This window comes from Capra hircus, chromosome 7, assembly GCF_001704415.2.
Source record: "Capra hircus breed San Clemente chromosome 7, ASM170441v1, whole genome shotgun sequence".
In the NCBI taxonomy this organism is placed as follows: domain Eukaryota; kingdom Metazoa; phylum Chordata; class Mammalia; order Artiodactyla; family Bovidae; genus Capra; species Capra hircus.
In genome coordinates this window covers 39,674,557-39,701,916 of record NC_030814.1, presented here as the reverse complement: position 1 = coordinate 39,701,916, position 27,360 = coordinate 39,674,557, and the positions used below count along the sequence as shown (strand labels likewise).

The 27,360-nt window shown below is 42.6% G+C and overlaps 1 protein-coding gene across 1 annotated transcript; it reads right to left on the bottom strand.

Annotated features, from left to right (window-relative positions):
* IL12B (interleukin 12B) lies at positions 16,968–27,062 on the bottom strand. Its single transcript, NM_001285700.1, is given in 7 exon segments — positions 16,968–16,976; positions 17,545–17,670; positions 19,037–19,194; positions 20,599–20,816; positions 22,835–22,952; positions 23,543–23,818; positions 26,975–27,062. Coding segments are annotated over 6 exon segments (984 nt in total). The 3' UTR covers positions 16,968–16,976.

Here is a 27,360-nt window from a genome sequence, read left to right as displayed (position 1 = left end):
ATAATGAGACTCATGACTATAATATATGTATTTTCCTTTTTCCATCCCTGTATGTTGATTTTTTCCATCTACCTTTGAGGAGTATGTATTGAAATAAGGAAAATATTTTCATGAAAGCTTATTGTAAAGATGAAATTTATAAGTTCTAGTTACTGATGTAATGTTGAATGGCTCCTCTGCTATACATTCATGTCTCATGATGGACAGGAGAGATTATCATCTATTTCTTAGGTACCTTCTTTGTAGTAAATTGATTCATATAGTTTACAAATGCCTTTACCAAACAATAATAAAAGTGCACAGCACCATATCTAAACACTATAATTCTTTCTCATAAACTGATATTCTTAGAGGATTCTGGGAGCTCAAGGTTAGATGATTCTTTTGACTAAGAGGACACTGATAGGTATCATGTAGATGCCACTGAGCAGCAAATCATCAAAAACAAAGTGCTGCCATTTGCCTGCCACCATCCAGTTTACTGAGCAACTAACTAAGCATCCCCACATCCAGCCCCACTGTGGAGTGCAGGGAATGTGCATGGGTGGCCCTGCCTGTAGGAAGTCTTGCTAGGACCACTGACCACCAACATTTCTCAAATGCTAGCTCCCAAGATGGGCCTGTATTATCATTACTCCATCAGGCAGCTGCAGCCTACTTGAGATGGTAGACAGGTCCTACAGGTGATCCAAGTCAGGGAAGGTCCTTTGCTTTGAGTAATTAGAGGAATTTAACTGAGTCCCCTGTTGGAGTACAGGCTGAGATCTGAAACAGTCTTGAAAATACCACATAGATGCAACAGAATAACATGGCCCTGAATAACATGGGAGTCCACAGACCCAGGTTGGATCTCCAGTCCTACAACTTATATGAAGGTCTAAGATCGGACACGACTGAAGCGACTTAGCAGCAGCAGCAGCAGCAAGGTAAAAAATATAACCTCTCCCTGTTTCCTATTGCTACATAACAAGTTACTGCAAATGTACTGGCTTGAGACAACACCCATTTAGTCCCTCATGCTGTTAGGAGTCTGTGTACTGCATCTCAAGTTGGATCCTCTGTTCAGGGTCTCATGAGGCTGCAACAAGGTATCTGCCAGGCTATATTGGGGAAGAATCTGCTAGAAGTCAAATCTTTTGCCCCATTGGGCCTAGTTGGTTCTAACCAGTCTTTGTTGTGTCCTGGCTCTGTCATTCTTTTAATGGTTGTGCCCTGCTCCCTTCCTTCCCCTTTCAAGGTGAGGTCAGACTCAAAGACAGGAAGGTAGCAAATTTGGCGGGGGGCAGTTAAAACAGATTTTATCTCCAGAAAGGGGATAAAATCTTGTAATCCAGGTAATGAGGATTTTGACAACATTCCTGGGGCATGGGATTGAGATGGGGAGGGCTCAACTCTAGGTTGTCAATTAGCCACACTTGTATTTGCTAAAGTCTCCAAAATCTGCTCTGGACCTTGGTCACTGGTCCACATGGGTCGTTGCCGCCTTAACCCCCATTCCACATCAGGTCCAGTGATGCTCCTTGTTATGTCTGAACTTCTACTGAATGTACAGAATTCCTGTGCTTCCCTCAGCCTTGAGTGGAGCCAAAACCCTGTAGTACCTCAGAGCCACTCAGGAGCCTTCATCAGTTCAGCCTTTTCCCTTCACTGAAGAGGAAGCTGAGCCACGGTAACACTCTGGGGGGCTGTGTAGGTTCTCTCTGCCTAAGGCACACCGCACAGCCATTTTTTCTCTGAGATCATGGCATCCCTCACGGACACTACCTGAGAAGAGAGGTCTGCATTGCTTTGCTCTCTGATCTCATGAACCTTCATGGAATTCTCCTTGTCCCCCTCCTGGGCTCATTTTCCTATTACACTCCCTCAATTCCAGAAGAACCTAATCTTTGTGGGAGGAAGCTTTGATCTAATTCATCACCTGTGTTCCCAAATTTATTGCCTGGCTTTTGAGATTCAAAAGCCCAAAGCCGATTACTTTGCTCTTCTCTGAGGTATCCGTTCCCCCACACATTTCTTAGTGAATGGCTCAAAGAGGGGGCAGAACAAGAGGTGCAAAGAAATACAGGGAAAAAACGTTTAATAGTTCAAATTTATCAATCCAGCATAAACAGTATGTTGCATCGGGTAGCCATGCAATAAATATGTTTGTGTGAAAGGATCAAACAGTTTTTTCAGAGAGACTTAATGCTTTCAAATCAGGCTGTTAGGGAGTGTTTTCCTTGGGAAAACATGATTTATGAATGGCAATCACTGGTAAAGTTTGTTTTATACTCACTTTCCTTGGATGCATCCGAGCCCTAAAGCAGAATTACTTAAGTTTAAAATTAGGTACATGAATATTCAAAGCAGTATTATTCATAAATAGCCCCAAAGTGGAAACAACCCAAATGTCCATCAACTGATGAATATATAAATAAAATGTGGCATATCAACACAATGTGATAAAAAGAGTAAAGTACTGATGCATGCTATAACATGTTTGAACTCTGACAACATGCTAAGGAGTAAGAAAGCTGGAAAACTGTGTATCATATAATTTCATTTATGTGAAATGGAATAAACAAACCCACAGAGGCAGAAAGTAGATTAGTGGTTGCCTGGGACTGCCAGGGGGGAGAGAGAGATGGGATTGGGGCTGATGGCTAAGGGGTGCTGGGTTTCTTTATGGAGTATTGAAAATATTCTAAAATTGATTATGGTAATGGATGCACAACTCTGTGAATATGCTACAGCCATTGAGTTTATGCTTTAAGTAGTCGGTTGCACAGTTGTGTGGATTATACTCATTATAGCTGTCGAAAGATTTTGATATTTAAGTTTTAGTAGCTTCAGTTTATGAAGTTAGGAAAATGAAGCCTAATAGAGTTTGTTTCTATATATTTAAATAACTTTTTCATAATTTAAAAGTGAAATGGTTCTCTTTTTGTGGATCTAGGGCTGAGTGTAAACTCACAAATTTGTTATTTCTCTATATTAGTCTGGGGGTCAGTACTCAGTGTTTCTCTTATCCAGTGACATTTTGTTAACTACATGCAAATTTGTCTGCCTGACACACAGTGAAGCCAAATAAACCAAAACCCTATATATCTATCTTAGTTATCTATCTAGTTCCATGAAGTATTCTTCCAGATGAGGAAAGATTTTCAAAACTGTATGTTAAAAAAATTAAGCAGGGGAGGGGAGGGAAATTGGAAGGCACGAAAAGACTTAACAGACGAAGGCTGTCTGTAGAGCATCAGTGGACTGGTTCGCGGAAGGATACAGCACAACCACTCCACTGGAAAACGTAGCCCAATCACTGCTCCTAAGACAGAAGTGAAACCCGGGGCACTTGCCGGGATCTTCTCTGCCCCCACCCCCCACCGTGGGCTTCCCCCTCCCTTCTTTTTGGTCTCTGTCACGTCTGACCTTGTCTGAGGGGTCATCCCATTGGTTGACCCTGCCTGAATGGAGGCTTTCTTGCCGTATTGTTCTCTATTCCCTCACTCGAGCTCACTTCATGTTTCTTCAAAGCAGTGGGATTTTTTGTTTTGTTTGTAGTTTAGCTCCTCGTGAAATTGGAAGCTCCACTGGGCAGGTATTCAGGGCAGGTCTTTGGTCTCAGCACTTAGAGAAGAGGTTGGCACACAGTAGGTCCTCAGTGAGTGATTGTTGAATGAATGCCTGATTCATAGATTCAGTTCAGTTCAGTTCAGTCGCTCAGTCGTGTCTGACTCTTTGCGACCCCATGAATCTCAGCACAGGCAGCATCGCCAACTCCCGGAGTTAACTCAAACTCACGTCCATCGAGTCGGTGATGCCATCCAGCCATCTCATCCTCTGTCGTCCCTTTCTCTTCCTGCCCCCAATCCACCTCATGCGAAGAGTTGACTCATTGGAAAAAGACTCTGATGCCTGATGGATTAGGAAAAGCGAAAGAAGTGGGTGCTTGGAAAGAGGAGCAAGCAGCTTCACCGTTAGCGCTTATAAATGTTTTCATAAAAGGCAAAGTCATGATTTTTCTTTTTTTAAGAAAAGTGATTTTGTTTTCAAGGACCTAGAATAACGCTAGGCTAACCAGGGATTTCTGGAATGCTTTGGGATTTCTTTTAATGAGTAGATGAAAATTATATCTAGTTAGCATTAATTTTTATGTGTAAATGGGTACATCCAAATTGTTTAAAAGCAGTTCTCTTGAATAATTTAAACATCCTCTTCACCCTGAAAAGCATTTAGCATACTCTTCCCTCAAAGATTCTATTAATGGGAACTGAAACCATGAGGTTTAAATGCGAAACAAAGGAGATTTTTTTCTTTATTCTAGCACATAAGTGAATACCTCAGTAATAGGCAGACTCAAGAATAAGATACTAAGGAACCCTAAGGAACTAACTTGGTGGCCTCTGATAACCTCAAATGTAGGAATGTGTTATTAAAAAGAAAATAGGAAGAAGGGAAAGCCTCCTTTATGGTAAAATTATAGTTAGTAAATGTAGAAAGAATGATGGAAATAGATAATCACCGTTAGGCAAAACTATTGCTGCAGGCAAGTATCATCACTATATTCTAAAATTAGTGGGTGAAAGTGTGATGAAAAAGAGGATGTTAACATAGCCTCCCAGTATGTCTCCACAAGATAGCTATATTAATTCCCAGGGAACAATAGAACCCCCACAGTGGAGATTGGCGGACACCACCAACACCAAGTGTTGAGCAGTCCTATGGCTCCAATACATCAACCCTGAGTGATGTTGAATTGCCTGAAAAGATCACTGAGAAGGCACAAAATTGATTGTGTGGGATCCTTGGCAAAAATGCAGAATCCACATTTAATCACAAGGAAATATCAGGTAAACCCAAATTGAGAGGCGTTTTACAAACTAACTGGTCACTGCTCTTCAAACTGTAGCAATAGCAAATGATTAGGGAAGGCCAAAGAGTTTAGATTGGATTATGGGGATATGAGGAGAAGGCAATGGCACCCCACTCCAGTACTCTTGCCTGGAAAATCCCATGGATGGAGGAGCCTGGTAGGCTGCAGTCCATGGGGTCGCTAAGAGTCGGACACGACTGAGTGACTTCACTTTCACTTTTCACTTTCATGCATTGGAGAAGGAAATGGCAACCCACACCACTGTTCTTGCCTAGAGAATCCCAGGGATAAGGGAGCTTGGTGGGCTGCCGTCTATGGGGTCGCACAGAGTCGGACACGACTGAAGCGACTTAGCAGCAGCAGCAGCATGGGGATATGAAATTACATGCAGTATTGGATCCTGGATTAGATTCTTGGACAGAGAAAAGACACTAGTGGGACAATTAGAAAAATTTTAATAAGGTCTATGAACTAGTTAATAGTACTGTATCAGCATTAATTTCCTGATTTAGGTTATTGTACTAAGATTATGGATGATGTTAACATTAGGAGAAGCTGGGTAATAGTTAGAAGGCAACATACTATTTTTGAAGTTTTTTTTTCTGTCGGAAATGAATCCACAATAAAAACTTGAAAGATAGAAATATTTATTTGGTAACTGAACTGAGCATAGTATTAAAGTTAACAGTAATAATACTAGCTGTTATCGATTGGATTTGCCCCCCCACCCCGATTTACATGTTGAAGTTCTAATACCCTCAGGAGTGTCACTTTTTTAAGAAACAGGGTCCCTGCAGATGTAATTAAGTCATGATGACGCCATACTGGAGTTGGGTATCCCCCTAATTCAGCTTGTCCTTATGAAAATGGGAAATTTGGACACAGACACACAGGGAGAACAAACCCCATGTGAAGATGAAGGCAGAGATGGGGATGATGTAGCAGAAGTCAGGGAACTCCAGATTGTCAGCAAAGCAGCAGAAGCTAGGGGAGAGACATGGAGCAGATCCTCCCTGGCAGCCCCCAGAAGAAATCAGTGCTGCCAACAGCTTCATCTTGGACTTCCAGCCTCTAGAACAGTGAGACAGTAAGTTTCTGTTTTTGTAGCCACTTGGATTGTGGTACTTTGTTACATTAGTCCTAACAAACCCATACACTAGTTAACATTTACTGAGAACTTAGAACATTGAGTTCTTCTGCATTATCTCATTTTAAATTCACCCCATCACTTTGCAGGAGGTGTTATCATTGCTTCCAGTTTATAGCTGAGAGAATTGATGCACAGAGTAGATAAGTAGCTTTCCCTGGCTTACACAGCTAGTATATGCTGGGTGGGTTAAAACCTCTATATTCTGATACCACCATATTCCTATCCACTACACACACTTCTGGATGTCAATGCCAAAGATTTCCTACAGGATGTGAAATGGTTACCTTTGATCAATTTCTCTCTATTTGTTGTTTAGTCACTCAGTTGTGTCCAACTCTTTGCAACCCCATGGACTGTAGCCCACCAGGCCCCTCTGCTGTTGCGATTTTCTAGGCAAGAATACTGGAGTGGGGTGCCATTTCCTTCTCCACAGGATCTTCCCGACCCAGGAATCGAACCTGAGGCTCCTCCCACACCTCTTGTACTGCAAGCAGATTATTTACCACTGAGCCACCAGGGAAGTCCAGTTTCTCTCTATATATCATATATAAATTCCAAGGGTGAAGAATAGTTAGCTGGATGCCCCCTCCTGTTTCCTTATTGCCCATTCCCCTACAACCACCCCAGCCTGGTGAAATCAAATAGCTGCCTCCTTGGAGATGCTGTATCTCCTGTGTTTTAGTCTCCCAAGAAAGAAGTGTTAGTCTTCAAGGAGACATTTCATTTTAAAAGTGAGCAACTAATTTAAGGGAATATTTGGAATTAAATTCAGTTATTGAAATACATGGGAGACTGCATTCTAGGGCAGTGGAGCTACTTTAAAAAGTGGAGAGCAAATGTTTCATCTATTTTAGAGCAAAGAATCTGAGAGAGAATAGTCCACTGGGTTTCATTTGTTTGCCTTCTTGAGTCATTCCTTCATTCAGTTAACCTTTATTGAGCACGCCTGGGCTTTTTGGTGCCAGGCTTAGCCAGTATAAATTGATGAAGAAGATAGTCCCAGGTTTCAGTTAGCCTCTCATTCAGGGTTGGTCCCAAGGCCAAAAAAAAAAAAGGTGGAGACGAAAGCTTTTGAAAGCAAATCCCCATTTTCTAATTCTTAACCCTTCTCCTCATAGGCATTGTCTTCTGGGCAACTGAAGGTAATTTTCTTGTATATGCTGATGATCCCCAGCTCCCTGTCGCCAGCCCAAATTTCACTTACAGGTTCCAGACTCATATGTTGTTGTTCAGTCGCTAAATTGTGTCTGACACTTCGTGACGCCGTAGATTATAGCCCACCAGCCTCCTTTGTCCATGGGATTCTCCAAGCAACAATACTGGAGTGGGTTGCCATTTTCTTCTCCAGCAAGTCTTCTCAGACCAGGGATCAAATCCATGTCTCCTTTACTGGCAGGCAGATTCTTTACCACTGAGCCAACTGGGAAGTCCCTGGACCCATATATCCAAAGCTTATTAGATGCTCCAATTACTTGTCCCTTATATATGTTCTCAGATATAAAATGGAACTCATCATTTTTATTCCCTCTTCTCGGTTCCTTCCCAACTCAATCCTTCTCCCTTCTCAGTGAATGGTATCAACAGTGACCCAATTGACCAAATCAGAAACCTCTCAGTTCCATGTAAAGAAGGACTGTTCGTTTATGCTGAGCCAACATTCTGTGTCTAGCTAGCTCAGTCTTGGACCATTCACTGTGAAAAGTGCAAATAATGACCTGATGAGTGGATGAATGAATGGCTTCATCCTTTCATCCTTCCTTTCTCTGCCTCTCACCGCTCCAAGCAATAAGACCTGTCAATTCTCTCCATCATTTCTTTCAAAGTAGTCCTCTCTTCTCATTTCCCAGTCCAAATTGTCATACTCTCTCACCCAGATGACAGCTGTGACCTTTACCTGGTTCACTTGCCTTCTCTCATGCCATCTCTCAATCTGTTCTCCATGTAGCAACTTCAATGCACTGGTAAATACAGAAATTGGATCTCATCACTTGTCTGCTTAAAACCCTTCAGTGACTTTCTGTTGTCATCATGATGCAGCCCACGCTTGATATTTGAGGACCTACCTGGTTTAGTTCCTAAATATCTGCTTATCTTTATTTTTCATCTTTCTCCTTCCCTTCTCCTCTTAGCCCCTATGCTTTCATGGTTCTGTGCAACTGAAGCTCCTAGGCTTCAGTTGAAATGAGTTTTCTGCTGGCTTCCAAACATGTCTTTCCCTCTTCTAGACTTGTGCTCATTTTAGCCCTTTCATCTGGCAATTCCTAATTCATAAAGTCACAGTATGTGTGCATTCTCATTTGGGATCTTGCTTTAGTTTCTATTGCTTCTGCAACAAAATGCCTGTATTTAGCTGCTTGCAGGAATACCCATTTATTATCTTATGGATTTCGGAAGTCACAGGTCTAGATGGGCTTGGCTGGGTTCTCTGCTTAGTGTCTCACAAGTCAGGGCTGCATTCCTTTGTGGAAATTCTGAGGAGCAATATGCTCCCAAACTCATTCAGGATTTTGGCAGAATTTAGTTCCTTGTGGTTGTGGAAGTGAAATCCCCATTTCCTGGAAATGTGGCCCTTCTATATTTAAGCCAGTGATGGCAGGTCAAACCCTTCTCATGCTTCAAAAGTCTTCGACTTCTCCCTCTACTGCCGTCTTTTGACTGTTTTTTTTTTAAAGTTGGAGTATAATTGCTTTACAGTGTTGCATTAGTTTCTGCTATACAACGGAAGTGAATCAGTTATATGTATACATATATCCCTGCCATCTTGGACCTCCTGCCACCTCAACCCCCTCTAGGTTATCACAGAGCACTGAGCTGAGCTCCTTGTGTTATAAAGCAGGTGCCCACTAGCTATCTATTTCACACATGGTAGTGTATATATGTCAACCCCAATCTTCCAGTTTGTCCCACCCTCCCCTTCCCAGCCTCTGTCCATATATCTGTTTTCTACGTCTGTGTCTCCATTCCTACCCTGCAAATAGTTTCATCTGGACACATCTGCTAGAGTAATGAAAATAAACACAAAAATAAACAATTGGGACCTAATAAAACTTAAAAGCTTCTGCACAGCCAAGGAAAACATAAACAAGATGAAAAGCCAGCCCTCAGAATGAGAGAAAACATTTGCAAATGAAGCAACTGACCAGGAATTAATCTGCAAAATATACAAACAGCTCATACAACTCAATATCAAAACAACAAACAATACAAAAAAAAGGGGGAGGGTGGGAGAGTGGGAGATCTAAATAGACGTTTCTCCAACTCGTTGACTCTTAAGGGCTCATGTGATTAGACTTGTTCCACCTGGAGAATTTGGGACAATCTCATCACAATCACAGGTTCTGAGGAATAGAGTGTGGACATATTTTGTGGGGGGGTGGCGGTGGGTTGTTTTGTCTATCACAGGTGCCCACCTTCAAATCTAGGGTCTACGTCCCTCCCTTGTGCTCCAGTGGCAGGCACTGGGGTTGCTTCGCCAATAATCATTTCCCATCCTCAGTACTTTCCTGCTGTCAGAGACTGTCTCCCACTTTGGAGGGTGAAAATGCCATATTTTTGCTTCCCCAGCCTCTCAAGTAGGTAGGGTATGGGTGCTTCTGCTGGAGGACTCTGGGAAAGACTGTCTTCTCTGATTAAAAAAAAAAAAAAAATTTAAAGAACTGCCTTTCTGATCTTTGGGCATGGCAGAGTGAGGACGTGATGCTGGGGGCTGCAGCAGCTATCGTGAGGGACACATGTGAGGACGCAAGCTAGCACACAGGAACCAGTGGAGGAGGGTTCCCAAGAGTCCTCGTTCTTGATGACGTCATAAAATCTCTGAATTGCATCCCACTACAACCTACCTTCACGGCTCTTATTAAGTTGCCCTTATTGTTTCTTATTGCCCAAGCCACTTTTTAGTAGAGTCTCTCTTACTTGCAGCCTGAGGAATCCTAATTTGTAATGCCAGAGAACCCTTTTTCTTTCCTGTTCTAACACTTAGCACATCACTGTTGTCCGTGGCCTCATCATCTCTCTCAAGGCTGTAAGATCTTGGAGGGCAATTGACCTGTCCACCTTACTAATGTACTTTCTCCTGCACCTATGTACCGTACACAGTAAACATTTAGAAACTATTGGCTACATAAGTGAATGAGTGAAAGCTCTCCCTCTCCTTCAGTTTCCTCTACACCAAGCACCTATTCCTCTTACTGTGACCAGAATTGCTATGTATGGTTGGGCAGGTTGCGTATTGCACACGAGTCCCTGGTGGAAGGAGCATGTTGGGGCTGAAATCTAGCCTACTCTCTACTTGGTAAGCCAGCCCAGAGGAGAGGGCACTTTATTGTATTAGCAGTAAGGTACTTCAGGACTGGTAGCAGTGCTAGGACAGCCCAAAATTCTGACTTTTCTTGCCTGATAGGGTACATGCCCTGTTTGTTTTCTGCTCTCCCAGAGAGTGGAGTAGACGATCTTCTTTAGGTCCTAGACACCATATTCCAAGGAGCATGGTGACTATTTCGAGAAACTCATTAGTCCTAAAGTGCTTGTGGGAGCTCCTAGGTTTTAATGTGCCTCCCCTCTTTAGCAATAGGTTGGCCATTCTAATAGCAGTCTTCTGGAAATTATAACCTAATATAACAAGAACTGCCAAAATGGGAGTCAAGAGACCCAAGTTCAAGTGTGAGCCCTGACATTAATCAGTGCTTGGGCAGGCAGCGACCTTCTCTGCCCTTCAAGTTTCCTCACCTATAAAACTAGAGGTTCTCACACGGTGCCCTGCAGAGTTTAGGGGTGTTGAGGTGACACCCCAGGCTCTCAGTGGTGAGCAGGGAGGTGAGACTGAGTAGCCGGGAAGCTTCAGCCAGAAGTTCTTCTTTTGTCTACTTTACATGTAGGACTTTATAAAAAATTAATTTTTAATTTTGTAGGAAATCTACTAATATACCCTTCTTGTAAGAAATTAGAATACTACAGACACAATTAAGACCCCTCTGGTACCCATCCTCCCCAGTCCCTGTATATGTTGGAAATTCATTTAAGATTTCCATTTGACCACAGAGATCCTGGCTCTAACAAGCTAGGGGACCATTGGTCTGATTAGCCTCCAAGGACCCTAAAAACACAGAAAAGAGGGATTTCAGAGAAAGGGGCAAGCCACCACTGTTTCCACAAGGTTGAATGGAAACCCATGCAATGGTTTACTGAAATGGAGCATTGCTTTGGGTGCTGTAATTTGGGGGTGGTGTCACTGCTGTGAGCTGGCAATGTACCCAGGAGAGGGCTCATGGGCAGGAGGACATACATTTACAAATTAGAATGGGAAGGCTTGTGTACATGTACCAAACCCACCCTCACTGCCGTAGGGAGGGAAGATGAGGTAGCATTAGTGTTGCTTCTTTTTGGCCTGACTTTAGAAAAACAGCAAGTGTACCTAACATTTGTTGTGTACTTGCTGAGTGCTGGGTGCTCTGAGCCTGGTCTTGGGTAACCCTCATAGTTACCCTGGGAGGTGATGGCCCTGCCAGCATACTTGTTTTAGAGGTGAGGACACTGAGGCCAAAAGAAATTAAGGAAATGCCTAGAAGCACATCACTGGTAAGCAAGGTGTGGGGATTTGAGCCCTGAGTCAGATGTGCACACCCCATTGGCAATCCTCCCACACACTCCCTGCCACCACTCTAACTCCCTCCTTCCTGTATGAATGTTGGCTGGTAGGTGTGAGAAGAATAAAGCTGGCTGGACACTGTAGTTTGTCTAAGATTTGTCCCCCAACTTTCCTACTCCCTCAAATTCCAGGACCACAGGAAGAATGCTCACTTCCCTAGAGCCCCCCTTGCTCAAGTTAGCAAGCAGTCAGGGAAGATGCCAGGTAGACTGGGATAGAGGGCAGTGGAGAGTCAGTTTGTGCTCCTTATGAAAGGAGATAGGAGTCTCAGGCTAGGCATATACCCAGAGAAAACCATAATTCAAGATACCTGCACCCCAGTGTTCATTGCAGGGCTACTTAACAATAGTCAGGGCATGGAAGCAGCCTAATTGTCCATCAAGAGAGGAATGGATGGAGAAGATGTGGTGCATATATACAGTGGAATATTACTCATCCCTGAAAAAGAATGAAATTGTGCCCCTTGCAGAGAAGTGGATGGACCTAGAGACTGTCACACACAGCAAAGTAAGAGAAAAACAAATACTGTATACTAGCACATATATGTGGAATCTAGAAAAATGATACAGATGAACCTGTTGGCAAAGCAGAAATAGAGACACAGACATAGAGAACAAATGTATGGACACCAAGGAGGGTCAGAAAGGGTGGGATGAATTGGGAGCTTGGGAATGACATGTATACACTACTATGGATAAAATAGGTAACTAATGAGAACCTGCTGTATAGCACAGGGAACTCTATTCAATGCTCTGCGGTGACAAGGAGGGGGTATGTGTATATATGTATATGTATAGCTGGTTTACTTGGCTGTACAGCAGAAATGAACCCAGTGTTGTAAAGCAACTAAACTCCAATAAAAAAGAAGTTATATAAAAAGAAAAAGGGAAATGGGAGACTAGTGAGCAGCTGCTGAGCCTTGCAGCCCATCACACACGGGCATCCACCCGGTGAGAGGCTGGGCACAACCGCTGCCCTGGCACCCAGGCCTGCGTGAAGGAAAATGTGAATCAATTCTGCTTCCCGCATAAGGAGGCTTTTCAGTATTCACGCTTGGTCTCTTCCGCCTTCAGCCCGAAAGCTGATTTTATTTTTGCATTTTATGAGCTTGAGAGAGGGAATTCATTTCCTTGGTATAATATGACCCTCTGGAGAAAGCCTTGTCCAAATATATTTTGCTCACAGGTTCTGTCCTGGAAGATGGGCTGTACTGAAATGAAATGGAAAGAAATGATTACAGTCTGATTTGTAGGTAAAGTGAATTGATAGGTTTATGCCAAATTATTGCTTCCAGGAAGGTGAAAAGGAATGACAGGCTCTTCCTAGAAGCTGTAACCCTTTATAAAAAGAAATTTTTAGGGTACACATGCTCTTATGCTAGCTAGCCTGTATTTTAATATTGTCGCTGTATTTGGCCCATTTCTCTTTCACTAGACTACAGTCCCTGAGGGCAGCAACTGCTTTCATTGCATCTTGGTATCCCCCATGGGGATGTTTTTGCAACTTTATTTATGAGAAAGGGATTCTACACTGAAGACTGTTTTCAGTCTCAAGGGGCTGAACTGCCTCTTTCTTCTCCACTGACTAATACTGCCTCCATCCCAACCTAGTTCTTAGAGACATCAGGGCCTCCTAACAATGACTCCTCCATCTCACCACCTCCCAAAAGCATGGGTGATAAATTATGCTTCTTTCAGGTGATAAGTAATATGGTAAGAATATTAACCACAAGCTTTTATTGAGTACTTCTATGGATCAGGTATTTTTCTAAGCATTTTCTGAGTGTTATTCCATTTAATCCTCACAACTTCCTTGTGAGATAGGAACCATTTTTATCTCATTTTACTGAGGCTTGAGGTGCTTAAGTAACTTGCTCAAGATCAAAGAGCTAGTCAGTGGAAATAACTTCCATTTTCTGGGTGCTTATGGTAGACCGGGTACTGTACTGATCATGATAAACTGATGATCTCATTTCATAGTGCTTTTAACCCTCAAGAGGTAACCTCTCATCTCCTCCTCTTGCACCCCACCATGTGAATCCTGCTGATACTCAGGCTGCCCTTGAAGCAGGCTTCCTGACTATGGCAACCCTACCAGGCTAGGTAGGGTATTACCAGGATCCTACCTGGCATCATTAGGATCAAGTCCTCCAGGGCCTTTCCAGGGTTGTGCCAACTGTAAGGAGTAGAACCAGATTTTCTGATGCCAGTTCCTTCTTGTGCTGACCTGGCTACTTTATCTGACTTGGCCAACAGCCTCCTGTAGATGGGGATCTGAATGTGTAGGAGGATGTCTTTATTTAATTTTCAGTTTATTTATTTTCTGTTTTAAAAGCAGAGCTGTTTAATGGGTACAGAGCCTCAGAAGAAGAGTAAGTTCTGGAGCTGAATGGCGGTGATGGTTGCAAGACAGTGTGACTGTAGTTAATATTATTGAACTCTGCACCTAAACATGGTTAAAATGGTAAATTTTATGTTGTATGTATTTTGCCAGAATTAAAAAACCACACATATGGGTCTGCTTTTCTAACACAACAGTAAGTCTGGGTTGGTTCAGCTCCTTGATGACATCACTAGGGTCTCAGAGTCTTTTTCTCTTTACTGTCTTAGCATGATGGTTTCTATCCTGGGTTCAAGGTATCCTCTGAAACGTCTTAAATTTCATCTTCTCAAGACAGAAGAAAGGAGGGGAAGGGAGATACTAGCCATGGCTCTGGTTTCTTAAATCAGGTAAACCCTCAGAAGAGTTTTCTTCTACTTCATGGGCCAGAACTGGGTCTCACGGCCTTGCTCAGAAGCAAGGGCACCTGGAAAAGTGATTACTTAGCTTCCCAACCTTTGAGCTGAGGAGGTGCATGAGGGAAGAAGGCCTCTGGGAGTGAGAACTGATTATGTCTGGTGCTCTGCCAAAGGTCACATGGTCACACAGCAGGACTGGCCAGGCCTAGGACCCAGGCTCTGGGTTCCCCATCCTGAGCTTTTTGCTGGGACATTTGATCAATTTGTAGTGGCTATTTTTCCAATAAAAAGGACTGTCCTGGAGAGTATCTTTCAAAGAGGAAAACTCTCCATAGCTTATATGTAACTAAAATTAATCAACTGCTAAGAAGTTGCGTTAGGAAAGCACTGGGCATTGGTGGAGCCAGGACACCTGAGCGGTGCCCCAGGCTGGCCGGAAGTTTTGGGAAAGGTCCCCATGTCTCTGTGCTGATGAGGTGTAATTATATTTTTCTTGGTTAGTGTTGTTCATTAAGTGCCCAGTAAGTGTTTTGGTATCTCTAGATGAAATGTACTCAGGAGGATACATATAGTTACTATTAACCAATCATGTGCTATCAAGAGTGGGCTTATCACACAAGATGATATGTTTCAAATGTTGAATTAAGATGACAGAAACTTCACATCTGTCCAGACCAGGAGAGTAGTGAAGTTGGGGGTTCAGGGGACACTTAGAATAAGGAATGTAAATAAACATCCCTATTATAATTACCTTGCCATTGCAAGGGAGCCAGATGTGTACATGTGGCTTTTGAAGATAGAGAAAGGACACCATTATCTTTAACTACACCACTCCACCACTTGTTCTTTCCATGGGAGGAACCAAAGAGGAACTGGCAGGCCCTGGCCATTCTTTGAGCCCAGAGTAGGCACATCCCCTTCTCTATCAAGCCTTCTTGGGTGACTCCATATTATACCAATCCATCTTCATTCTCACCCCAGGGCGCCATATACAGTGAACATATTAGCACTTAGTGGTGTTGAAGTTAACTTTTCATCTTAGTCTTATAAGCTTTGCCAGGAGTGGGCACTGTTTGGGGGCAGCAACACAAGGATTTTGGGAACTGCTCAACCCCAGGGCCCAAGCAGTTGGCCAGACACACTGTAAACCCTCAATAAACGTTGGAGCTGGACTTATGGGATGGGCTGCCCATGGCTCTACCAGTTGGGAAATTTTTTTCATGATGCTTTGAAAACCTAGGATTGATTCCAGGTTAGAAGGTGAAGCAAGAATATCTCATCCCTGAAGGGGCATGATGCAGTTGAGTGCTCTCACAGAGTCCCCTATGGTCAGGCCCCAGGGACACTTCCTGAGCTCAGGAAGACACCGACTTTCCTATAAGGGGAAAGGGTCCATTCTGCAAAACCAGAAACGAAATTGCTCCAAGGTGGGGTGATTCTTCAACAACAGGGGAAAAATAATGCAGCCCTGATCAACGTGGGAATGGCATACCCGGTCAACTGAGAAAGTCCAAAATATTATTGCAAAGAATTATATTTTTATTAGTTCACCATCAGAATATAAAAATAAATGAGTAAACAGAAAACAAATGGAGTCATTTTACAGAAAGCACATTCATCACTTAAAAGTATCATTTTAATGGCTTGGCACTTTCTGGTTATATCCGCTTGTCATATTCCCTCATGCTGACAAGTAAGAGATTCTTGGCTGTTTTCTTTGTATCTGTCTGCTTCTTTGTGTGGCTATTAAGGAACAACTGGCAATTCTAACAATTTTATGTCCTTAGCCATAACTACACTTGTCTTCTCTCTTGAATTGTAAGTTCTCTGTATTTTCCAGACACTAACGATTTCTCCATATCACTCTCCTATGTCTTACAGATAGAAGGCGGTGGGGGCTGCCAGAAAGGCTGAAGCTGAATTTCAATTTCAATCATCTTTTAAAATTCTAAGTTCAGGTATCCAAAGACTAAACTTGCTTAAATGTGCAGAAAGCCCTGAGTTATCACCACCACTTCAAGGAAGTCTTCATGGACACGAGAACTAATATCTGCTGTCTAGGACCTTCTCAGTTTGTGTGTTCATGTCTCTGTTTAACTATCTCTTGTGTTCCCATCCATCACAAATATATTATGGTGCTGGCATTAGAACATTGTGTTCTTACCGGTTGTCATAAAACTGATGCACTTGCAGCCTCAGTTGAAAAGTTGTCAGTATTAATAACACATAAATTCACATTTTGCATAATAAGGCCCATTCCTTATATCAGGTCATGAGTGTATGAAACATATCTTGGCACACAAATGTTAAATAACAGTAATAAATTAATAAATACATAAATTACTTAAATATTTAAATAACATAAAAGTCAGCTGTGACCTGCTAGCTGGAAACACTATAAATAAATTAGCTGATTGTTTCAGTGGGCATTTAGCATTCAAATATAAAACTACAGCAAAGACATCTTTATAATCTTAAAAAAAAGCAAACTGGTAGAAAATATCTTTGGGGAGGTCTGTTCCGTCATGTCTTTTAAAAATTTAGCATAATGTCTTCCACTTTTTCTCTGAGGTTTCATCCTGAGGTTAGAACCTGGAAAAGAATGCCGAGCATCTATGTGGATTCAAAATTCAGTAGCAAACCCTTATTTCACACAACACATTATTTGAGCAGTTGGGTTTTGGGGATTCCATGTCAGATGGGTCCTCCCCTTCCTTATGTGGCCTAAGATTTTGCTGGTACTGTACTTGCCAGAGGTTCTCTTGTGAGTTTTCTTAAAAGACCATCTATCTGATCATGTCATTTCCTTGCTTAAAGCCCTTCAGTGGCCCCAGGGGTTGCCAGATAAGATTGTAATTCCTGGAAACAGCTTGCAGGCCACCTGTTCTCTGACTTTCTGCTACTTCTCTCTCTTTGTCTTCCCTTCTGGAAGGGTGGGACCTGTGCCTGCTTTCTTTACTGTAGTGTCCCTGTGCCCAGCACTGTGCTTGGAATGCCATGGGCATCCAACAAACATTAATGAACAAATGTTCGTTTCTATCTCTGGCGACTGTGTGTTGGGCACCGTCCCCCTTTCCTGCCCCACACCATCCCCACCATTGTCCTGACCGTGGGTACATTGAGTGCACAAGTCTGGGCTGGGCTTTGCTGGCTTGCTCACCTAACTGCAGGACACAGATGCCCATTCACTCCAGAATGAGCTGTAGTAGCGGTCCCGGGCTTGCACACGGATGTTGGCATCCTTGTGGCATGTGACTTTGGCTGAGGTTTGGTCCGTGAAGAGTTTCTGCAAAGGAGAGGGAACTTTTTGACAACGCAATCACAAGGTGGGCTGGGCATATTTTGGCAAGTACAAGTCTCCCAAAACATCTACACCTTAGTCTCAGGGCACTACTCTCGGAATTCACAGGGCGTATGTAGAACTTGCGCCACCTACTGACAGAAGCTCTCAGCATAGACACGATTTTTCTACCTTGTAAACCCAAAGCCTGGAGGAAGAAATTGGTCTAGGCTTCATTTTTTCAGCCTTACTTGAACGCCCCATGTGCACTCACTCTAGTACTGGGCCAGTGGCAGGCTGAGAAAGATTTCCTCTAGCTGTTCCCTGGATATTCTGAAATTCTATAGTCTTATCCTTTTATCAGAAATATCTTTGTTCAAACCCAGGCATTGCTGTTTATTAGTTATGTAGCCACAGGAAAATGTCTTAGTCTCTCTGTATCTCAGTTCCTTATTTATAAAAGAGAGATAATCATAATAATCACTCCATTATAGAATTTTATAAAAGTTAAAGTAGCAAAGTATTTAATCATGTAGAAAATGCTCTGTAAATACTACTACCTATTAATACTATATATTAATAATATATTGAGAAGCACATAGCAACATTTTAAATAAGATGTAGGTAAAATATACTCCTGAATAGCCCTTCCTTTCCAGAAAAAAATTCTCAGGGAGTTCCTGAATCATCGAATTTCTACCACATTTAAACACTCTACTGAATAAGGCCTTTCTTTATCTAGTGATTTCTAAAACTGGGGTCCAAGGAGTCTTTGGATCTATAAAAGGGCCTCTAGGAACTTGAGATTATGATGCTCAGGCAAGGAAGTTTGAAAGCCAATGTCTGAGACAACATTCTGTGCAATAAGACAATTTCACAAGCTAGGAATTATCTAACACTTTAAGTGAAACATAGCATGAATGTTCTATCACCCATTATATTCATTCATTAGAAACAATTATTTTAGGCTCCTGGAGCCCAGGTATTCTATATCGAGGCCAATTCTGAGAGCAAACATTAATCATGATCAACCATACTGGTGGCAGTAGGGTCTTAAGTGCATGGCCTTTGTGTCCTGGAGACTGAGTTTGTGTCCCAGTTCTGCCACTTCCTAACTGGGTGACCTTGGGCATGTCACTCCACCTCTCTGAGCTTCAAAGTCTTCACTAGTGAAGTGGTACACATAACACTGCCTGCCTTTCTGGAGTTACTGTGAGAATTAAGTGAGATATGCAAGGAAAACCCTCAGCAGAGTTTCAGGCACATAGAAAGTACCAACTAAACATTAGCTGTTACTAGCATTATTAATCTTCTCGATGTGGGCCTACATAAACCTGACTACAGAACAGACGGCACCTGAACCACATCTTACCTTTTCTCTCTTGTTCTTTCCCTGGACCTGAACACAAAACGTCAGGGAGAAGTAGGAATGTGGGGTGCTCCACGTGTCAGGGTACTCCCAGCTGACCTCCACCTGCCGAGAATTCTTTAGTGGTCTCAGTTGCAGGTTCTTGGGTGGGTCTGGTTTGACTGTAGAAGAGAGAGAAACAGTTATTTTCCTAATGGGGCTTTGGGGTAAGGTAGTTTTGGCTTCTGACCCCACTTTCGCTGTTGACCAGCTCTGAGCCTAGGTCCATATAATAGTTGCTGAACTTCTCTGATCTCCTGGTTGACAGACATGAGTCACCCCTGCAGGTGACGCTCATGCTGATGCCTGAGGGAGGCAGTCCTCACCAACTGCTGCTTTGGCTGAACCTAAGAGAGACTCAGAATCCTTCTCATCACTGCGCAGTTATACAGGCCTTGGGGGGTGGAACCACCTCTGTGTGGTGCTCAGAGAAAAGATCTCAGAGACAATAAGACTTACATCTGGGCTGGCAGGGAAGGACCACCCTCTCTACAGTCATTCTTCTCTGCACCAAACTCAGAAAGGGCAGGGCCTCTTGCTGGGGACTAGATGAGAGATTCCCACCTAGTGCTCTCTCTTTCACCTTTTCATGGAAGCTGGCACTGACTTATCCTGTGGCAGTTAAGTCAACTTGTCTCTATGCTCAGTCACACATTCATTCAATAAAAAGCCCTTGTTATGTGCCAGCCACTGGACCGTGCACAGAAAGCACATCCCTGAGTGTCGGAAAGACTCTGTCCTCAAATAATATGCCTTCTTCTAGAAGGGTGTAGCGGGGAGAGGGAGTCCATAGAATGGGCTTGAAACATCTGGACCCAGCACCTCTCCACACAAAGACAAAAGGCTCCTAGATGTTCCACAAATACTCTTTCCTCTTTCTTAACACAATGACATCTTGTTTCCCTTAGGACTCAGATAATGCCACCTCGTCACAGAGACCTTCCCTGGCCACCTCACATGAACAAGACCCCACCCTCTCCTTCCCACCAAAGGCAGTCCCTCCACCAATGCTAGAGTAGGTTCCGTGATTCTGTCACATTTTACGTCACGATGCATGTTCACTGGATAAACGGTGAAGGATATGACAAATGGCAAAATCTCCGCCTGCCAATTTATAAAGAAGTCTCTTTCAAATGCTAGAGAAAGACTAGTTGGGAATAATTGTAATTAGGAGGGGAAGCTCTGGTTCTGCATGTGAATATGATGCTTGAGGGACTGCTATTGGATTCATCATGGAAGGTTCTTGGGTAGCAGAACAGAAGCATAACCAGGAGCCTGCTTTTTCTGAGGCAGTCTAGGTCTGAATTGCTAGCTGTGAGATCTGGGGCAAGTTGTTTAACCTAGCCAGGACTCAATTTCCTCTTCCTTAAAAGCAGTAATTGTATCTACGTTGTAATTATTTTGGGGTGGAGGTGAAGAGTAAGAGATAATGCAAGTATAAGCCCCCACCCCACCGCATGGGGCACTGTGAACATGTGATGAACGGCATCATCCTGACTAAGCAACATACAAACAAGCAGACTCACTGATGTCCCTGATGAAGAAGCTGCTGGTGTAGTTTTCATACTTGAGCTTGTGCACAGCTTCCATCACGACCTCAATGGGCAGGCTCTCCTCGGCGGCCGGGCAGGCACTGCCCTCCTGACACTCCACTGTGTACTTGTTATACTCCCTGTGGTCCATGCTGACCTTCTCTGCTGAGAGTGACGCTGCTCCGCACGACACCCCTCGGGGGTCAGAGGAGCTGAAATCAAAGACAAGTTATCACATGACTATAGGCGAGTCACTAGCTGTTGTAGCCAGACATCTGTCCAAGGATGCAATTTCTCCAATTGGTTCGATTTCTCTCAAGGGGATAGCAACTGCTCTCCCCACAAGACCAAGTGTTGCTTTGAAAAGTAGTACAAGTGATTAGAAACAACTCTGCACTTATATGCTTCTGGCCTAAATGAATCTGAAAATTTTTGGATCCAAAGCTCCTGGTTAAATCTCCTTATCAAACATTTTAATTCATTTTCCTGAACAAAAATCAATACATACCTATTATTAAGACAATAAAGATGGTATGTAAATGAAATGTGTATGCCTCTTTTAACTCTAGTCCCCCTTTTAACCATAATCTCATCCCCTAGATATAAATACAAATACTTTTCCTGGCTTGTTGTATCCCTTCAGACATTATTCTATGAATATTCAAAGCAATCATTTATCCACATGTATGTATACATAAGGACTTTCCAGGTGGTGCTAGTGGTAAAGAACCTGTCTGCCAATGCAGGAGACGTAAGAGATGCAGGTTCAGTCCCTGGGTTGGGAAGATCCCCTGGAGAAGGGCATGGCAACACACTCCAGTATTCTTGCCTGGAGAATGACATGGACAGAGGAGCCTGGTGGGCTACAGTTTATGGGGTTGCAAAGAGTTGGACATGACTGAAGTGACTTAGCATGCACACACATATATGCATATACATGTATTTGTCTATATACACATACATCGGTTTTATTTTTATGAAAAAGGATCATATTATATATACATATGAAATATGTATTTTATAAGTTGTAAAATTCTAACATATTATTATATTATATATGTTGTTGTTTAGTTGCTAAGTTGTGCTCGACTCTTTTGTGACCCCATGGACTGTAGCCTGCCAGGCTCCTCTGTCCATGGAATTTTCCAGGCCAGAATACTGGAGTGGGTTGCCATTTCCTTCTCCAGGGAATCTTCCTGACCCAGGGATCAAAGCCACATCTCCTGTTTGGGAGGCAGACTACCACTGAGGCACCAGGGACACCCATATTTACATACATATGTATGTATATATATAATTCTGCAACCATCTTTCCCCCTTCTGAACATATGGAGTACTCCATGACACACCACATGGATTGGGTTATTCATTTTGAAGACTGCACAATAAGAGGGGGTATAATGTACCTCACTGTTTAACCTTTGCCCTGCAGATTACCAAGAACACCACGATGAACCCTTGCATCTATGTCTCTGTGAACTTGTATAAGCATTTCTTTAATAAGCATTTTCATTTTAAAGATGGAATAGTAAGACTCCAATGGTTTACTCAGTTAAATAGTGGCCAGGCCAGGGTGATCACTTAGGGTTTGTTCCGCTAGCCTATCAAGTTTGGGAACTTAGATGAGAGGGAAGGAAGTCACATAGAGGGCTAATGTGGGTTCTGTACCAAGGGAATTGGTTTCCTGGGGTAAGTCCAAGTGCATTGAACAAACAGTGAACTTCAGATTAGTAGTGTCAGCAGAATAAAAAGGAGTTGAAGTGGCCCTGGGAAAATTTCTAGAAGCTTCACAGAGCTTTTGGAGTTGGTCTCAGGGCTTACAAGATCCATGCCCTAGGGCTCTTGTTTCTATTTTTGACTCAAGGTGCAATTTTGGCAAGTCCTTCATAGCTTTGATTTTTCCTTTTATTCTCTCCCTGTGGTGCTATGAGCCTTAATGAAGCATTGCCAGGCAATTTGGTTGTGTGGGTTCATACATAGCAGAGGCTACTCCAAGCCCCAATAATATCCTGTTCTAATGCTTACATTTATTCAGGCAATTAGCGTAAACCTTCATGTTCTTTCCCTAATTTAGGCAAGGGTGTGTATATGTGGAGGGGAGGATTAAAAACATAGGGTTGATTTTATTTTCTCCCTTCTCATTAACCGATAGGCTATTGCTAGGTTGCCCTTATTTTCTTAATGAGAAAGTTCAAGAGAAGTGCTGAGAAACCCCAGTGGTTTCACTTACCCTCTGCTGCTTTTGACACTGAATTTCAGATTAGTACTGATTGCTGTCAGCCACGAGCAGGTGAAGTGTCCAGAATAATCCTTTGCCTCACATTTTAAAAAACTCTTAGCTTTGGGTTCTGGATTTGAAAAGAACAAAAATTCAATATTTAGGGACTTTCTTTCTTTTAAAATTGCTGATTTTTATTGCCATAAATTACAGACCACCGTATGGTATAAGAGTGAAGATTTTCCATTTATGTCCTTGGAAAATGCTCCTGTTCCCCTGGCAGGCAGTTCAGCGAGGACTGGGAAGGTCCCAAGAGCATGTTGATTCTATAGATTATACTACACACCTAACATATCAGAGGGAGGTATTAATTTCTTTCAAGGCTATCAGCCCACAGTTGAGTTACGCACACTGCATGTTAATTAACTTCCATTAGTCACCCAATCATATTACTGCTATTTGAAAAGAACCTGAGGAAAAGCATCTAGATTCCCTCTGAAACTCTCTCAACAGGAGATTTTGATGGTTGATAATCCAAAGTGTCCAGCAAAGGAAAAACAAAGCAAAGGAAAATATAGGTTCGGGGTGGTTTCAGTAAGGGACTTGGTATGACTTCATTAACCACATTAAGCATGTCTTGCCTTTTAAATTCTAATTTTTTTTCTTTATCTCTTATGGAGCCAAAGAGAAAACTGACACCACCCAAGGGGATGGGATTACCTTTCTGATCCTTTAAAATATCAGTGGACCAAATTCCATCTTCCTTTTTGTGAAGCAGGAGGAGTGAACGACTCAGAACCTCGCCTCCTTTGTGACAGGTGTACTGCCCAGCATCTCCAAACTCTTTGACTTGGATGGTCAAGGTTTTGCCAGAGCCCAGGACCTCACTGCTCTGGTCTGAGGTCCAGGTGATGCCGTCTTCTTCAGGAGTGTCACACGTGAGGACCACTGTTTCTCCAGGAGCATTAGGATACCAATCCAATTCTACAACATAAACTGGAGAGCACAGGGATTGGAGAACTGGACTGTGTTTTTTGTATCACCTGGGCATCTGAATGGCTGAGCACAACCTTGCTAATTACAGCAAATGCTTGCTGAAGATGACCTCAGGTTATCAGGCTTCACTTGGGTTCAAAATTGTGGAAGAGAGAAGCTGAGTGTAATAGCTGCCACTGACTCATTGTCAGGCTGCCATTAATAGTTAACTTCTGATTAGCTGGCAGATGAGGAAGACCTTGATATACCAAAAATTGCAATCAGCACAATACTTTCTCAAAGTCTTGGTGGACACAGGAAACTTGCAGCACAATTCACATACATAGAGAATAAGTGCTGAAAAAGACTGATGAAGACAGATCCTGTCCGCACTAGCTGGCTGGGGAATTTTGAGAAAGATACTTAATCACCACGCGCCTCAGTTTCCTTGTCTGTAAAATAACAAGAATAATAGTATCTGCCTTGTAGGTTTGGCTGTGAGGATTAAATGAAAAAAGCATGTAAAACACTTAGCACAGAATCTGTCACTCAGAATTAGTTGTTATTGTTATTCACAGACCAAAGGTTAGACAACTGTGCCAGAAACTGCTTTCCAATTTTCCACAGGGATTGAAGGATTTATTTCCTACTGCATGAAACTCACCAATGGAGATTTTCATTCCCTCTGTGTTTTTAAAAGCTACGTTACACTCTTACAAGGCAGTTTGGTAGATCTCAGTCTTCCCATCTTATAGAGAAGGGTACTGAGGCCAAGAGGTTAAGCACGGTTACGTCAAGTTAGAACCACAAGAGTTCTATCTTAGGCCTTTGCCCTGAAGCTTTAATATCAGCATCTAAACTGGCACTTGTGGAATGGCCTAATATCACATTTTGAAGAGTATTTCATATGAAAACTTCATTCATTCATGCATCAATTATTAATTAAATAGAATTGTTTAATGCAGTGGTTCTCAATGCATGATCATCCAACTATTAGCAGCAGCAGCACGTTGGACTCTGTTAGGACTACAAATTCTCAGTTACTGAATCAAGAACTTTGAGCTGGGTCCAGTGACCTATTTTTAATCTCTGCAGATGATTCTGAAACCCACTCTAGAGAGATATGGTAATTAAAAGCCTGGATATTGGAGTCAACACACGTCTGGGTTAGGACTCAGCTCTATCTTTTACACTGGCCTGTGGCCTTGGGCAAAGCATTCAATTACTCTAAGCTTCGAGTGTCATCATCTTTAAAATAAGCAACATATTAGAATTTGTTCCAGAAGGTGGAGGTGTGGATTACAAGAGTTAATTCATCTAAGAGCTTGACCCAGTGCCCTTAAATGCTCTGTCACTGCTGGCTCTTGTGATTGGCATCCCAATGTGAATCATTGTGGAATATAACTTGACATCAAAGGGATTTATAATTACTGAATGGGTAACACAGACCTGATGTAAAAGTACCTGGGGCCCAGCTCTGAAAATGGTCAGCTGTGCCGATATAAAACTACATGGCACCTTTGACTTTCTCTGTCACACTGGTGACCAAACAGCAGGGCTATTTTCCTGTTACAATTAAGACTCAGAAGACAAAGATACCTGTCCAAGGGCAGGGGAAACAGCTGCATGAGGAGATGTGTCTAGAACCTAGCGCCCGGGGGCATCTCGTCTCATTGCCAGAGTCGCATGCCCTCTCATTGTTTCTCACTTTGACTTTCCGGAATTTCTGTGGTTTACCAAATCAGAAGTAACTAAGGGCAGGCTATGCAAGGGCCATACCTCCTGAGCTCGCTCAAAATCCCAGAGCTGGAAGGGTTTGGAACAGTCATCTGGCTCAGACCTTTCTCTTTATTCAGGGGAGGGTCTAAAACTCTCAGACTCTCCTGAGGCAGAGTAGGGATGGTTGGATCCTTGTCTTCCATAAATTTTTAAGAACAGAGGAAGAGCCCCAGATTTCTTTCAGGGATCCATTGTAGTGTGTTCTCCTCACTACTGAAAGATGGTTTCTCACGATCAGCTGCAATGTCTTCATTTTAAATGCAAGCCTATTTCCTCTTGCTCAGCTGTCTGAGGACGGAGGAAACAATTGCTTCATGTCCTTCGGGTAAAACCTTCTTCAAATACTTCAGCGCATAAGCATTGAAGTGAGACAGAATTGGGGTTAAGTTTCTGTTCCACCCTTACGCGGTGAAATTTGGTAAGTTACTTAATCTCTACATCCTCTACTTTTAACATCTGTAAAATGGAGAATAAACAGTTCCTATCTCTTATGGTTGTTGTGAGAATTAAATGAGATGCTGTTTCCAATAAACATTATTATTATACAATTAAAGACAGTAATTGTCTATGTTATTACATTGACATCAAAGAGAAATATCTGAGGGCTTTTCAGAAACAGCTAACAATCTGTTAATACATATTTGTTATATGTGAGATACTAGAAGGATAGAGGGAATCCCTTATTCTAATAATAATTTTTATTGATCACTGGGATAATAAATAGATGGCCTTCAATCACCAGACACATTATTTTAAACAACCAAAACAATAATACTAGCTAACATTCACTGTCACTTCGTCATCTGTTGAGTTGTCTTCTGTATTCACTAGTATATTTAATAATCTTTGTAGTAGATATAACTTCATAATTTTCAGTTTACTTGAGGGAACTCAGGCTCAGAGGTGACCCAGCTCAAGGTCACATAACTAATAAGCGGCAGAATCAGCCCTGAACAGAAGTCAATGAGGGTCTAAAATCCCATGCTTTCCCCAAAGTGCTTGGTTAGAGGTAAGTGATCTCAGTGCCAACTGAGGGGCTGATATTGCATGGTGGAGTGGAAGACATAGTTCTTATACTTTTCAAATCCCTCACTTTGGAATTTTAATCATATGATACAGCTGATTTTTAGTAATACTGGTAAAGTCTGTATCTCTTTTCCTACCATAGTCCACCAAAAGCTCCTTCTCTGACATTTAATGTGAGAGCCAAACAATATAGATACCCTCAAGCCACACAATACAGATATCCTCAAAGGTGGAACAAGGACAGAGGGCCGCTGTTATCCCAGAGTGAAGCCCCAGTGCCTGCCCATTTCAGTCTAATTTCTCAACAGGACTAACTGACAGTCCTGGCTTAGGCCCTGGGACCTTCAGAGAGAATCAGGAAAGGCTGGTTACCATTTTTCTCCAGTTCCCATATGGCCACGATGGGAGATGCCAGCAAAACCAGGGAAAACCAGGAAACGACCAACTGCTGAGGGTGCATCTGCATGAGGGGCAGAAACAGAGGAGGAGAAGGAAGAAAAGAAAAAAGAAGAGCAGGCGTAGGAGAAGACAAAATGTCAGTAGTTACACAGTCACATTTGGAAAGCATATTCACATTCTGTGTATTCCATTTGTCTTTAATCTTTATCTTCCACTTCCTTCTGTGCTGTCAGGTTAATTTGCAGTGAATTCCAGGAGCCCTCTGCCAGTCTCCGGGTAAGAACATCTCCAAACAGAAAACCACAGATGATCTGGAGCTGAAGGAGACCTAAGGCCAGCCATCTGATACAATCCTCTTA